Genomic DNA, 16,517 nt, shown 5'->3' on the forward strand with positions numbered 1-16,517 from the left:
AATTATCGCTTCGTAGCACCCGTTTTGACAGCTTTGAAGACATCAAAACGCATTCACTGCGTGAACTGATGGCAATTCTTGAATACAGATATCAAAAGTTTTTCGATGACTGGATTGTTCTTTTTAAAAGCGTATTGTTTTTCAGAAGGGGGCTATTTTGAAGGCGAAATATAAATTTAGATGATAAATAAAGCATTTTCTTTAACCCTCCTGTACTCGCGTGCAAAATCAAAACACGTATACTCGCGCACGGTGTCACAGACCGAAAATTGAACTTCTCTGTAATGTTGCCATTGTGTATTTTTCAGGCTTAATTGGCATTTATTTGAAGGAAGTATGAATTGTATGAAGGGTATGATTGTATGAAGCAACTGAATATAATTCATGGAAGTATAAAGAGCTAAAAAAACAACATAAAAACGTATTAATCGATTGTGGTTTTATTGGAGTGAGAATCAGAACTTAGCATAATTGCATGCTCGAAACAAACATATTTTTTACATTTCATGCAGTTGTTGCGTATTTTTCGGGTCTTTTATCAAAGAGAAGAATGTATAAAGACCTTCTAGATAATTACCAGATGATAAAGGCTCTGGAATATAAAGTTTGCATATTTCTAATATTCTTTGTCTCTGTATTCTTGGTAAACTAAGAATTAATGCCTTTTTATATGGGACACGAAAAGATGATATAAAAGGATTTCTAGGAACTTCCTTTTCTTTTTCTTGTTTTCTTGTCGATAATGGACAATATAAAAAAATATCCCCGAAACTGTAACTGTAAAAAATTAGCATAAGCCACCGTTTAGTTTATAGTTTACTGTTTACAATTATTCCACATATGAAATTCTCTCACAAGTGTGTATATGTATGACCATTACATTTAGCGAATAATTATACGAAAGTCAAACATTCATATTTTGCTTTTGAACGTATGAATCTAACGACGAAAAGTTAATATATGGATCCGTTCAATCCAGTTACAAAAGGGACCGAAATCAAATAATAATAGTCCGGTAATGATCTTATGCATTATATGCATAAGATATTCCACGCCAATGTTTAATTTATACATTTCGTTCAACAATATTCTATAATATGAAAAAAGGCACTTGTCCAAAAACGTTACTCCTATACTCGCGTAGGTGTGTCAGACCGAAAGTGTTAAAAAATCCCCATTGTACCAAAACATGCGATACGCTAAACGATAACGAACGACAAATAACGAAGCTAGAGATAATCGCAAATTCATAGTGTTGATATTTTTTAAGAAATTAACGAATTATTGATTTCTCGGTCTGACAGACCAATGCGCGAGTATAGGAGTGTTAAGAACAAATATTCCCGATATATATTTGACAGAATGTCCTTGTTCCTTGTTTTGGTTTTTTGAACCAAGCCACGGTTCTGTTGACTAAAACAATACCCTGAAAGCCAACGAAATATGCTAAAATATTGCCATTGTGTTTTGATTTATTTTGCTAACATTTTAATTTTTTTGCCATAAGTTTCAAGCACACAGTCACATTCACAGTATGTATTTCATTGTAATCTTGCGAAAAATAACGATAACTAGTGATTATAAGTTCGGAGGTTATATCGGATAATTCCTTTAAGCCAAATGAACATGAATTAAATCGAAAACCATGACAAAAGTGAATTAAAAAGAAGGAAAGAACCAAATAGATTGTGAACCCACCTTAGAATTAAATAATCATTCAATATTTCTGGAATAAGTCCTGAACACAAAAGACGGTACCTAATTGGCTCTCGTTAGCTCTTATGTTGTCGTCTACCCAATTGATCGAACGTACAAGTCGATTGAGTGAAGTCTCCAAGGTCAGCCGATCGTTATCAAAACTATGCATTAGATTTGGGCAAACGCACTTCACACTATTCTGGCAAAGCTACAATTGAGTACTCCATCTTCCGTCCAAAATATTCGCAAAATGCTTAACCTTTCGTAGGTTAGCTTGATTGATATGTTTAAAACTAGACAAAACAAAACCTCAGCACTACGAATAGGTCATGCACTTCACACTTTATATGGGGATACCTCTTGAATAGCAACATCACCGTTTGCTGCCAAAAATCTACTCGTTTCATTTATTTATACATTTATTTCTGTTCAGTTGTTTCAGCCCACACATTGTACGGGTCGTGAGAAACGTTGTTGGCCTGTGGCTGCAAAAAAGATGCACCTTCCCAAACGGTACAACATACATTTGGCGGTTGAATGCAATTGGTAAACTAACGCCCCCCACGGCCTAGCCAAAGTGTGCAACCCCCTCCGGAGGTTAGGAACGGGCGGCGGATGTGGAACCTGTGACTGTGTGAGATGAAGGGAGCTTGTTTATGGTTTCATGCCGCAGCGCACGCGTGCCAATGAAAGAAAACGTATAAATTCTTTTTGCTGAGTTTGACCGGCTTGAACGAACGACTGGCCAATTGTGAACCGCGGGGCAAATCTCCGCGTGTATACGAGCTACCCCTGACTTTTTGGCGGGTTAGTGCAGGTGAAAATCGTAGACTAGACCATGAAACCGAAAAAAAACAAGTGTTTTGCGGAGGGGCCTGGTCGTTCTGTTGTGTGTACGGAGAATATCTCCGGTCGGTTTGCCGAGACGAGCGTCGCAGATTTATTGATCGCATCTTCAATAAAGAGTGTATTCATACCGGGGGATGCATGTTTTTTTAAGGTTATTGTGATTAGTGAACCGCATTTATACTGCTGTTACACTAGTTCTTCGTCAATGGATCGGAGCCTACACTATGTATATATGCGGTATAAATAAAAGTGCTGATGGGAATTTGGTTGATAGTCGGCCGGTGGTATTCAAATGGTGAAGAAGAGTGATAATTTGCATCGGTAAAAGTGATAAAATTTAATCTCCGGGGGTTAAAGTGAACAAAATTACAGGTCTTTGCGAAGGAAGACCGGTGTTTGTATCGAAATACGAGCAAAACGTTTAATTTAGGCGAAATGATATCGGTAATAATTCCGCGAACAGATCGTGATATCGATGATTGGCGCGATTCGAAATACCATTGTTATTAAATGTTTCTCAATTTTTCCTTTCCAATCAATCACCGATGAACCGGGGGGATTGGCAACGCGCAGTTTGTAGTTATATCGATGCTGTTGGCGTGTGCGGCGGCGAAACCACAGAACCAATTCGGTGCAAGAAATTTCAACCAGAATGTGCCTTTCAATCGGAATCTGCAGATTCAACCGTTGCAGCAGCACCATCATCAACAGCAGCTGCAGCAGCCTTCCCATCATTCCCAGCAGCATCAAGTGCAACATCGTCAACAGCAGCAGCAGCAGCAGCACCAATCACAGTCCCAACGGTTCTCCCAGCAGAATCGTCAATCCCAAGCATTACGGTTAAATCAAGCCCCAACTCAGCATCAGCAGCCGGCTCAGTTCAGTCAGCGATTACAGGTGAGTTTCGAATAAAAATTTGTGGACAAATGTTTGATCGTGCGTCGCTTTGAATGCGGTATTAATTGGGAGCCCAGGAAGTTAAAGTGAACTAATTGATTTAGTTATTCCGGAATTATCTGTGAAGTTGTTCAAGAATATAATAGAATTTATAGAGTAAGGAACTCCAAATTTTTAGAACTACCCTAGTAACGTTAACGTGAAGTTACCCATGTAAGCTATGAAAAACAAATACAAGCAATAATTACAAAAACAAAATCCAATGTTTTTCCAAGTGTAATATTATTTCAAACAAGACCAGTTTAATTGCTTTAATTTGATATGTCGATCATCTGAATCGGGTCAGTAGTTCAGCTCTATTTTTTCTGATTTTTTTTTTTGTAAAAAACCTCAACTTTCAAGAAAAAATAAAGAAAAATTCCTGGTCCTGATACCATGAAAACAAAAATGCACTTCCAAAAATCAATTTTTTTGGATGTGTAAAAATTTTTCAAATAGGAATAGCTCTTTGGCTTCAATTTGATATGTCGATCATTTAAATCAGTCCGGCAGTTCGAAAGTTATGAATTTAAAAACAAACATTTTTGGAAAAAAGGGGAAAATGATTTTTGAAAAAATGATGAAAAAAATAAAAACATATGGGTCTAATGTTCTGCGATGAAGAACAAAATAACCACTTTTCACGAAAATCAGAGAACCACTAAATCGGTTTTACATGGAATGGCTGTATAAGCACTTAGTGGATACTTAAACATGGCATTTTTTTTTGAAAATCACCCAAGAGCGTGACCATTCTATATTGTAACGGACTGTGGTGCAATTTTGATATATATATATATATATATATATATATATAAACAGTAGTGTGCCAATGAATGTATGGGAAAATCGACCCTCAAATTTCAAAAAGTTACCCTACACAAAATGTTCACCATCTCGAAAAAACACTTTGCCAAATATTAGCTCATTCGGACTTCATTTACTAGTGTTGCAGACGTTAAAATTTGAGTTTTCCGAAAATTTTCGTGATGACAGCAGATCTCGACGTGTCATGCAATGTTAAGACATTTGGCATAAAAAATTAGCTAGATTTCTTTTAAAAAATATTACACTTGCGAAAAAATCTAGATTTTGTTTTAATGACTTCACGAAGTAGTTTTCACGAAAATCTGAGAACCACTATATCCACTATATTGGCATGGAATGGCTGTATATACATTTTTACCTCTTCTTTCCACCGCAAACATTCATCACTTTTTAACTACTTAGCGCAGCGGTGGCCAGGCCGCAATGTTTTGTTTTTATAACCGCTGTTCCTAATGAAATCTGAAATATACGTATTCAACTGGTCCTTTTTTGACTCACTTTTTTCCAATTAGAAAGCATTCAGGTTTATATTTGTGAAATTCATAACTCGAGAACAAAATGAGATAAAAACTCAAAACATTTATTGTAACCAGAATTTACATTCTTGGCAAAATTATTCGACATCTCTACTTCACGCAGAGTCGAATACGCTGAGGCCAATCGTTAATCGCTGCAGCTTCCCGATAGAATCAACGTTGTAATAGTTTACATTTTTCTTAACGATTTTCAATGTCTAGTTAATTTTTTCACGAAAGTTTACTGAGTTTCTATTAACAATAGATAACGGTACTCGGTATAAACAAAATATTATTAGCGTGGAAAGATGAAAGGATTTCTTTCAAGGGAAATTAATTCTGACTGCAAGGGGTCAATCTATCCAATTCATTTCGACTGGTGAACGCTTTTGTTTCCGAGGAAGATTGCGTTGAACACGTTCATGAACAACATAGATAACATTGTGCAGCCGTACCGACCTCGGACGCCCTATTTTGGGCCTATTGCCCACATCAGCTTTTTCCTTGTACTGATGTGGTGTACGGTTCACGAATCGTTCATTGATAGAAAACATTTTGAGCAGCTCGTAGATTTGTTTTGACGTTTTCCCACACTTAAATAACGTGACAATTGCCACACGCTTCTCGTACAGACCGAACTTTATCGTTGCTAGGAAACCGAACAAGTACTGATGGGACCACGAAACTTAGTGAGAGTGAAGGAGGACATCGAACTACACGACTGCAGTGTTACCACTTCTCTTCGCTCCAAATTTCTCTACTGAGAGCAGTCGCGATTTCACTGAGAGAATTATGGCTATACTTGATGATGTGAATACGGTATTGCGATTAAATTGGACTTTCTTTCAATCATCAAAAAGTTTCTACAATATTTTTTGTTTGTTTCAATATGGAAAATTAATAAATACAAACATACTCCAACACCTTTTCGATCTCACTCGAACTATTTTACTTGAGCCATTTCATCTAAATCAGCTTGAATGTGAGAGATAGTCACTGATACTAAATGACTGGTAGTGACTCTGTTCCTTGAATTTGACTTCACTTCTTTCTTAACTAAAACAATTTCTCACAAATATTTGTGGATTAGACCAAAGAAGTAATAAAACGAGCATATTTCATTAGTTCTGGAAGCTTCTGGAACAAATCTTGAGTAGAAATCCAAGACATCATGGTATTTAAAATTGTTACGCAACTCTGAATCACACTGCGTTTTAATGAGTTCTATCTGCATGTTTTCAGCAGCATGTCAATCATCGAAACCGAAATGTGTAGAGAAAATTGAAGAATTCTTTCATGTGCTTTGAATTACCAAAATCTAGAATCAGCATTAATCGACTGGAGTGTAAAATGAAAATTTCTCATTTGTTGTTTGAACGAGTTTGTATTCGAGTGAAAAAAAGAATAGTGAAAAGAAGAAAAGAAGCTTGGAAGTCACAATGATCCAATGCGTGCGAGTTGATTGATGATTTGGACGACATTCTTCAAGACATTCTCGAATCCATAGGAAAAAGGCAAGTCAATTCCTCGGTAACTTCGAAATCCTTCTCTCATCTATTACTACTGAATAAAATACATAGTCGGCAGCTCGTTCTTTCAAACTTTCAAACAAACAATTTGCGCACCTAACTCGGCCAATTTTCCAGCACAACGTGACTATTTTTGACGCATATTTCGACTCATATTTTCGTTTCAGATTGAGCCTTCAAAACAGCAGCAGCTTCATTACAAATCGAATAAACCATGATTTATGCACGTAAAAAAGTATATTTCAGATGATTTTCCCTGGACACACGACAAGCGATCCGAGGAATTACGAACGTACCCATACCACGAAATTTGACATTTGATTTGAATGTATGGGGCTACTCGCAACCGAGCTATTCCAAATTTAGTGGCCAATCACACGTTTATACCGTACATACAAATAAAATGTAATTTTTTTTTCAAATTTGGTACGTTCGTAATTCTTCGGATCGTTTGACGTTTACTCGCAACCGAGTAACTGACAACGTAAAAACCCGGCCGTTACTTTCACGAATTTATGCGAGTGTGAGCAGTACAGAACCAAAAACGTGAAAAAGTCATTTGAATTCTAACGAGAACAATTGTCAGAAGGTTAAATTAGCATGGAAAAAACGGAAAAGAAAACAGAAAATGATCAGCTTGGATACACACGATTAACAAGAATTACTCACAAAGTTATTTCTATTCAATTGTATGGAAGAATTTTTAACTATATTCCTAATTTCGCTCATATGATTTTTTTTCTTCAAATCAAGCTGCGTGCCGCATGAACATAGCCAGAGGGCCGCAAGTTGGCCATCACTGACTTAGCGGATTCAGATGATTGACATATCTAATTAAAGTCAATGAGCTGGTCTTCTTAAAAAAATTATACCTGGAAAAAATCGGATTTTTTTTCCGTAATTATTAATTGTAATTGTTTTTCATAGTTTACATGATTTCGGGACCAAGGGTGCCATATATTTTTATAATTTTTCTTGAAAGCTAAGGTTTATTCATATCCGAATATCAGAGAGGTGTGTTTGTTCGTTTTCGAGTTATGATTTCTAAATGTTAACATGTTTTCAGTTTTCGTTCAATATTCCTTTGCGAATAGACTATATCTATGCGACTAGAATTCAGTTTGTTTTTGCAATTGTGGTTTTTTATTCAGAGAAAACCTCATTGGCTTCGCAGTTCGGAAGTTACAAATTTTTGAAAAAAATTTCATTTTTGGAAATAGGGGAATAATTATTTATCGGACTATCGGTTGATTTTGAAAAATCATAACTCAAAAACAAAAAAAACGTCTCTCTGGATTTTGGATATTTTGTGTAAAAAACCTCAACTTTCAAGAAAAAATATAAAAAATATAGCGCCCTTGGTCCCGGGACCATGAAAATTATAAAAAAGCAAATACAATAAAAAATTACGAAAACCGAATTAAATTTCTTCGCAGGTGTTATATACTAGCGCATTTCCTTTAATTTGATATATCGATTGTCTGAATCGGTTCAGTGGTTTAAAAGTTATGAATTTTTGAAAAAAAATCATTTTTGGTAAAAAGCGGAAAAAAAGTTGATGGATCTGGGGCTAGGGGCACGGACGGGTTCATGTCATAGGACTGTGATTGTGTGTAGTAATTGCATTTGAATTGAGTTTTTTCGTTGTTCAAAATCCGTAATTTTTCCTCTTTTGATACATCAAATGGAAGCCCTAGTAGAATCTGAAACCATATTCTGTTCAAAAATGTGCACAAAAATACCATTATAACCATTACTACCCTTTTCTTCTGTTTATTCAATTACGCAGAAGAAGACAAGGAGTCATCATTTATCATCACACAAGTCTAAATGGTTAAGATCTACATAAATATAGCCTAAGTTAAATAAATCTATGACTACAGAAAGATATTATAGATAAAAATAGCATTTTCTCCTTCGTAGCCACATTGTCCGGAACATTGTTTGTAGGTGGTTGTAATAACTTTATGGCCAGGTGATGTACATTAAGTATCCTATGTCCAGTGAGTGCTCTCATGGGAACTTCGTGTAGCTGCTGTAGTGAACTAATCTCATTGGGTGCTAAGTTCTGCTTATGTATAGAAAAGGGAAAGAAGAATGGGCATGTGCATGTGAATTCGAAGTAGTGAAGCGAATTTCTTAGGAAGACATATATGGAAAGCACAATATTGAAATCGCGACTACTCAAGCTATCATAATCTGATATGAGTGAGTATACCATTTTGAACCTCTAAGTCGGCAGCCAGTTAAATTCATTTATTGCATTTTTTACATTACCTAACAACAAACTCGATATTATGACATCCTGGACCACAATTACATAAATTGTTAGTAACAAGACCTACACGATAAAAATGTGAATTGAGCACAAATTGATTGGGCAACATACAATACAATAACTGATAAAAAAAAATCATTATACGCATCAACTCACATTTTTTTTAGACAAAAAGATTGCTCGTTGTGTCGGGGAGGAAAGCGAGTGGTCAGTGTAACTGAAAGAAAGCATACCCATGTAAATCGTCAAATTGTTAACTTTTCTACTATATTCACTGTTCATGTTTTAAGCAAAACAAAATGCTGGATAAATTTCCTGTCTAATGGTATATAACAGAACATATGTTGCAATAACGATTTTGAGTAATATGCGTTTAAAAAATCTTAATGAATCGTTACATTTTTCGTAGAGTGACCCCCCTATATAGAAATCAAAGACATAGTCCTATGTCAAAAATGATTTTTCTGACCACCCTAAACTGGCTACAGCTTTTCACTGAAATCTGAGAACTGCTACATCGGTTTGACATGGAATGGCTATATATATATTTAAATTTTCTGTTTTCAAATCCGAGACACGATGAAAAAAATACGCCACGTCTGTTTTTATACTGTTCGATGAAGAGTCTCTGTGTATTATTGTATTATTTTTGTTGTTGAAGAATAATTTAAATTGATACTATAGTTTTGTGTTTCGTTTGTTAGAAATGTGGAATAACGGTGAAGGTTGAACAAATATATAATAGTCTGTGGCCGCTGCGAAAAAGACTGCCGGTGTTTATGTGGGTAAATCGCTATGTATGACATCAGCCTAAAACCAAACCAATGGCCCCCCCGTAGGTTCATCAAAATTTTCTTCTAAGTGTCAATTTTGAAATTTCAGTTATTCTTCCTGCAGCTTTCTCAAGTGCAACTAGTGATCGAATAAAACTGTATGACTTGAATGAAACCATGGTTCCATGGACTGAGTTTTTGGCAAAGTGTCGAAGTAAAAATCTTATTTTATATAGAATCTAATACTAGTGTTGGTGAACAAACCACTATCACTAAGACAAGAATAATCCCATTCTACTAGGGTTCGTTCGAATACATATCGTCGCATTCATTGAATTCCGTGAAAATTGCGATTTTAATAAGTTATAAGGCACAAATTTTCGCTAATTCCCGAGTTTTATGTACCGATATGAAATATGAAATATTTCGTCCGCCCCTATATATGGTGCAAGTCAAATTATTATATTTGTTATATTGTTATGTTATACTCTAACACACTGTTTATGAATCTCAAATGTCAAATAATTAATGCCTCTATTCAATCAACAGGCTTTCCCTAGTCCTGCAAGACCATTCGTTCCAATCACTTCCTACAACAATGAAATTTCGTACGATGGCACCTACTCGTATGGTTATACCACCGGCGATGGTCAGCAGCAGCAGGCCCAGGGATATCTGAAAAACGCTGGTCTCAAAGATTTGGAGGCGCAATCGGTGCAGGGTTCATATTCGTACACTTCTCCCGAGGGTCAGCTCATAACGGTGACTTACATAGCTGACGAGAATGGTAAGCCTGAATGCAAATCAGCACAGACTTTGTAATTTGCCATCACCCAACAATGCATGAACGTTGCAGGTTTTCGTGCCGAGGGAGCCCATCTACCGACGCCTCCGCCAATTCCCGAAGCTATACAGAAATCGCTGGCGCTGATTGCCTCAACTCAACCCGTCCAACAGAAGTTCAGTCAGGCCTACAGCCAGCAGCAGGCGTTTGGCACGAATCAGAACTACAATCGCTACGGCTGAGCATACAACGTTTGGAAGGTAAGGAGCAGCAACATCCGATTTGCTGAAATCAACAATCATACATGTGTCGTCACTCAATCGGAAAATCGCATCATCAGACCTGAAAGAAGGGAAAAACGCCGCAGATGCAATCTTACCGAAGAAACAAGCTATTAGTATGCTAATTGATTTTTGCTTGATGCTTTTTTCCGCTGGTCTTTTCGCCGCTGTTCACTGTCATGTTCGATGTCAAATTAGTCAATTTGATTAGAAAACAATGTAACTATTTGCTTTTACAAGCGTTTCCCCCCCATGAATATCTTTCATCACGAGTAGACAGTACGCCGAGTTCCGTTTTGCATAAATTTTCAGCAAGTGCAAAAAATGCTGTTTATGGTGATTGAAATATCGAAAAGCCGCGAACACGGTTTCACAGCTGATGATGCTGATGATTCGATTGTGTGAGATGTTCTACGATGCATGGATGCTACATTAAATCGGACAGCAGAACGTTTTACACTTTTGATTGTTTGTTTTTTTTTCTGATTTTTGCATACAGAATGGACAGATTGGATGCGTGGCCTATTGCAACACTAACTCCCGTGGTAGTTACCAGCTAGTATCATGTTTGAGATGAGAGAAACAGTTGATGCTCTTAGGATGTAAAACGAAGATATAATACGAAGTATTAGTGTTTAGTATCTACGCAAACTTCTCTCAACCCCTAGCTAGCAAATAACTCATAATAACTGTTCATTGTAAATACATATGATGGTGCCTTTAGCATTTTTCGCATTGTTAGTCAATTCAAGCAAGAATTATAACATTAATTCAACTAAAACCGTACCGTGCTTCTTTCAAGTGCAGAAAATCCCTAGCAACAGCTTCTTCTCCCTTGTTTATCTACGATCATTTTCAGATTTACATAAATGAATCAACGTTTCCCAAGTGAGAATTGAAATGAGATTCAAATGTCAGTGACCTAGGTATAGTCATCAATTCACCGAAAGAACTAATGATGTTTTATTAAAGGAGTATTCTAGTCTAGAAATTTGAAAAAAAAAACAAAAAAAAATTCCTTCCTATTTCTGTAGTTTAGGCATACAAGAACATACCCTAGAAAGGACTTATCGAAAATCCTGTTATTTACCGAGTTAGAGCCATTTTAGTGATGCAGTATTTAACCTGGTACGGCCATAACAATGAACTTCAAACGCCTTTTTCTCGAAACTAGTTTTTTCAAACTGGCGTACACGATATCTCAAGTTATACTGAACCGATCCATGTCAAATTTATATGGGTACAATCTGCATGCGTCTCTCTATCGCATGAACCTCTAAAAAAAAAAATATTTTTAAAATTTTACTACAGGGTTTCCCAACTTTAAATTCCGAAAGTAAATTGAAATAAAACACACTTAGAATTCGAATTTCGATGAAACTTTTATTTCAAATTAAAGTTTGGTTTATGCCATTATGTGTGAAATACAACATCATTCAAATGTCCACCTAGGGCTTCCTCGCACACCTTGATCCGGAACAGGTAATTTTCGATGACTTTTCGGCACATATGGGGCGGTATCTCGGTCATAACATCACGAATGTTATCTTTCAAATGTTCAAGAGTTTGCGGAGAGTTGGCATAGACACGGTCTTTCGCATAACCTCACAAAAAAAAGTGTAGCGGGTTCAAATCGCATGATCTGGACGGCCAATTGGCATCACCAAAACGCGAAATTATGCGTCCCTCAAATTTCGTTCGCAATATGGCCATGTTCGGTCGTATTGTGTTGCACGTGGCGCCGTCCTGCTGAAACCACATGTCATCCGTATCCATATCTTCAATTTGTGGCAAAAAAAATCGGTTAACATGCGGCCATAGCGCTCACCATTCACAGTTACCGTCTCGCCGTCTTCATTTTCAAAGAAATACGGCCCGATGACCCCACCAGACCATAATGCGCACCAAACAGTGACTTTTAGCGGATGCCTCTCAACAATCACGTGTGGATTTTCTGAGTCCCATATACGGAAATTTTGGGTGTTCACATAGCCACCGAGCTCGAAATGTGCCTCATCGCTGAAGAAAATTTGATGCGAAAATTTAGCATTTTGCCGCTGTTGTTCGTTCACCCAATCGACGTATGCCCGACGCATTCCATGGTCACCACGCTCTAATTTTTGTACCAGTTGGACTTTATATGGATGTAGGTGCAAGTCCAAATGCAAAATTCGCCACAATGATGTGTTTGACAAGCCCAATTGCTGAGCACGCCGTGGAATCGAAACATTCGGGTCATCCTCCACACTGGAAGCAACAGCAGCAATATTTTCGACCGAACGCACATTACGATGATGCAAAAGTTTCACAATATCCGCAACGGATCCAGTTTGTTCGAATTTACGCACTACATTAGCGATTGTGTGCTCTGTAGGCCGTCCATGACGACCAAAATCCGAAAAACATTTGCCGGTTTTTCATCATTTTTATAGTATAATTTAACAAAATTAACACGTTGTGCGATGCTAAAACGATCCATATTTTAAAATGGCAGACATTCAACTAACGATATGACGCTTTGGTTGACAGCTATGTCAAACGGTTGTCAGCGCAGGGCTGTATACTTTCGGAAGCCCGAAATGGAAAACCCTGTATTTTAAAAAAATCGGGAAACGTGAGAAAAAACGTTTTAAACGTTTTTTTTTATTTTGACTTGTCCGAGGTTCACGCGATAGCGGCATCTTTACTGATTCAGAATCTGTTCATTTTTTTTTGTTTCTGATAACCAGAAGGGCTGGAATCGTGTACACCATTTTTTTATCGATTTCATACTGAACAGTATTTGTTTACTTTAGCAATATGTCGAAGTGTCACGTCCCGCGATGCCGGAGTAGAAAAGTTTTGAATGTTTTGAAGAAAGTCGGATAACTTTCCACCGTTTTCCGACCAACGAATTGTTGAGACGGTTGTTTCCAGTAAACTTAGAAACATATTTTGAGACAGGTCTTTTGTTACAAAACAAAACAAAAATCAAAAATGTTCGAATTTATATGGATTCGATCGATTGTTTATTACAATTTTTTGCTTTTTTTCTTTACCTACCACTACTTGAACAAAGCAGGGACTACCTTCTATTCTACGTACTTTGGGGTTTACCTTCACACGCACTGACGAAACTACCCATGCAGCATCAATCATAGTAACCCATTAGTCGAACTCTAACCGTGATGGCGAAAACAGTGAAGTTACCCCAACAGAAGCGTGCGCGTTCAAAGAACGGTACCCCACCGCGTCGAAAACAGACATCGTGCGGTACTATGTGGACGCCGGATACGCCCGTTTCGGCATCTACAACAGTATTGGATAACCATCAGACCATCGAAAGAAAGCCCGGTTCCGGACGGCCGACGGCCTTGAGCGACAAGAAGTTCCAAAGGATGCTGAAGAGGAAGATCGAGTGAAAAGTGGCTACATTGCTGCCTGCGCTTGGCCGGGAAATCGGTGCAACCGGCCAAACAGTGAAAAAGTACCTGGCGAACATGGACATACATGTCAGGAAGCGGAAGTCCCGTTCACTGTTCTCGAAGCTGCAGGCAAAGACGCAGCGGCAGCGACTGAATAAGATGGTCAAGTCGATTTTCCCGTCGAATCGCGACGTGGCGGTGGTGATGGACGACGAGCCCTTTCTCTCCCTGGATGGCAACGACTGGCACTTCCTATTTTACTTCCCCCACGAATGAAGTGAGCTCCGAAGTGAAGTTTATTCCACACACCAAGTTCCCCAAGAAGGTGCTACTGTGGCTGACAATCAGCGAGAAGGGGATGTCAAAGCCGCTCTTCTTTAGCTCCGGACTGGCCGTGAACGGGAAAATTTATAGTACGAAGTGCCTGCCGGAAGTTGCGTCATTCATCAAGAAATACCATAAGGGCGAAGACGCGGTGTTCTGGTCGGATGCGGCTGAATATCGATTTGGTACCCAAGTCGGCGAACCCGCTCAACGTTCCCCAGCTGTGTCCCATCGAGAATTTCTTGGCAAACCTGAAGCGTAAGATCTACTCCAACAATTTTGTCGCGAGAACTGAGAAGGAATTGATAAATAGAACGAAGAAAGAACTCAAGAACATGCCTACACGCATGTAGTCAAACGCAGTCAAAGTTTTTGACAAAACCGACTTTTCAGACAGAAAAACAATCGAGTTCCAAAAAGTCAATTTTTGACCAAAGAAAATTTTTGAGGTATCTCTAGCACATCTCAATTTCATGCAATTTTAAGACATTTGGCATCAAAAAATTCTTTTTTAAAAGCTCGATATCATGTAGTCCCTCCTTGAGTAATTTTTCGGTTTTTAAAAATTTTTTTTTTTGGTGTCTGCGACACCAGTAAATGAAGTCCGATTGAGCTGAAAGATTGTATAGGGTAGTTTTTCGTTTTTACATTTTTTAGAAAGTCCTGTTTGAAAATTCGAAGGTCACTTTTACTTTTCATGTAAAAGTCATTACCTGTTTTTTTACGTTTTCAGTAATGATGCCAAATTAGAAAATCATAATTGGTAGTCTTTCTCTATGCTGATGGCACCCTCAGCGGTTTTGTTTATTGTTTTTTTATTTCTTACAATTCATCCATCGGACTTCAAGGTCTACATGAATACTACACTTAAACTACATTTTAAATTCGATCACAGAAAACTTTACAACTCACATTAAAATCAAACAAATAATAAAAAGAATTAAAAAGCACACACATAGATGACACTGGCTCGTGCTGAGCGTAATCTGTTCGGTGTGGTGGAAGTCGTAGGAAACTCCGCTGTTTGAGTGGTCGTGGTACGACGTTAATATTGATTTGAGCGAGAATCCATGTGGCATCTATCTCACCAAGCAGAAGTTTTCTGACGAATGTGGCTTTAATTATGTTCCGTCTTTGCTCCAGTATATCCATCCCCAGCAGACGACATCGGCTTTCATATGATGGGAGCTCATTTGGATTTTGCCAAGGCAGAAATCTCAATGCGTACCTCAGAAACTTCGATTCTATTCTCCCAATCTTTTCGATCCATACCCTGCGGAAGGTACTACAACCGTTGTTTCCAATGTGGACCGAACTAAACTAAAATACAGAGATCTTAAGCAGTATGGGTCACGGAATTCGGCGGATATCTGGAAGATGAATCCTAAGTTTCGGTTGGCTTTGTTGATGACATAGTCATAATGTTCACGGAAGTTCAGTTCTAAGTCCAGCATTACACCGAGGTCCTTCATGACTCGATTTTACTCGATACCAAAGAATAATGGTAGATAGATATCGCACACAGTGATGTAACTTTGTTTGGTGGATGCACCGTGCGATTTTCATACCGTCTTGTGGAGAGTCCTGTATTTTAGCACCATGTCATTTTGGCATTGGTAGTAGAGTTTTATACTTTTAAAACGAGAGCGTTACATCTAGGGTGCAATATGATAAAAGCCTTGTCTTGTCTCAAAAGTTAAAAAACGGCTTTAAACAATTTAAATAACATAACACCTCATTTCTTTAATGAGCCTCTTTTGCTCATTTGGAAAACCTCGCTGCCGCTGCCGTCTGGTCACTAGCTCGTGAATGAATTTTAGGGGTAGGTTTATTCCCGATCGTTCATTGAATTTTCGTGAATTCAATGATTGTTTCCGGGATAAAAGTGATGTCAAAGTACAGCACATTTCAAGCCATATGACAAAGGTAATAGCTGTCACCGCCACCACCACCACACAACCTATTGGAGTCGGATTTTCTGAAGTACGTAGTGCGCACGAATAATATGTAGATTATTTCTTCAGAAAATTCGTTTTTGGGAGCTACGTTAAACATGTCTTGGACATCATTATTTTTGACGTAGGACTACGTCTTTCATTTCTGTACCGGGGTGTAAGTTCAAAGTTTCGGAAACGAGAGAGTGACACTGGAGTGCAAGGTTTTGAACGTTAATACCTATTTACCGGTTGAATGGACTGGTATAATAATAATGTCATTCGAAAGATAAAATCTCAAAGAGTTATATGATTGTCACTTTTTTTTTATCCCTTTTATTTATTTTAGGCTCATTAGCATTTTAGCTGTAACAGAGCCGAATT

At 37.8% G+C, this 16,517-nt stretch overlaps 1 protein-coding gene across 1 annotated transcript; it reads left to right on the plus strand.

Moving 5' to 3' along the window:
- The first annotated feature begins 2,483 nt into the window (after nt 1–2,483).
- LOC129777778 (probable serine/threonine-protein kinase DDB_G0280133) lies at nt 2,484–11,217 on the plus strand. Its single transcript, XM_055784262.1, has 5 exons — nt 2,484–2,991; nt 3,121–3,444; nt 9,956–10,193; nt 10,263–10,450; nt 10,971–11,217. Exons 1-4 carry the CDS (start codon nt 2,983–2,985, stop codon nt 10,430–10,432), a joined length of 741 nt encoding a protein of 246 aa, XP_055640237.1. The 5' UTR covers nt 2,484–2,982; the 3' UTR covers nt 10,433–10,450; nt 10,971–11,217.
- The last annotated feature ends 5,300 nt before the right edge of the window (nt 11,218–16,517 follow it).

Source organism: Toxorhynchites rutilus, chromosome 3 (assembly GCF_029784135.1).
Source record: "Toxorhynchites rutilus septentrionalis strain SRP chromosome 3, ASM2978413v1, whole genome shotgun sequence".
Lineage (NCBI taxonomy): Eukaryota > Metazoa > Arthropoda > Insecta > Diptera > Culicidae > Toxorhynchites > Toxorhynchites rutilus.

Coding starts and splice junctions, on each gene's coding strand:
- LOC129777778 (XM_055784262.1), top strand. Junction 3,445..9,955: donor AGTTCAGTCAGCGATTACAG/GTGAGTTTCGAA, acceptor TTCAATCAACAG/GCTTTCCCTAGTCCTGCAAG. Junction 10,194..10,262: donor TTACATAGCTGACGAGAATG/GTAAGCCTGAAT, acceptor TGAACGTTGCAG/GTTTTCGTGCCGAGGGAGCC.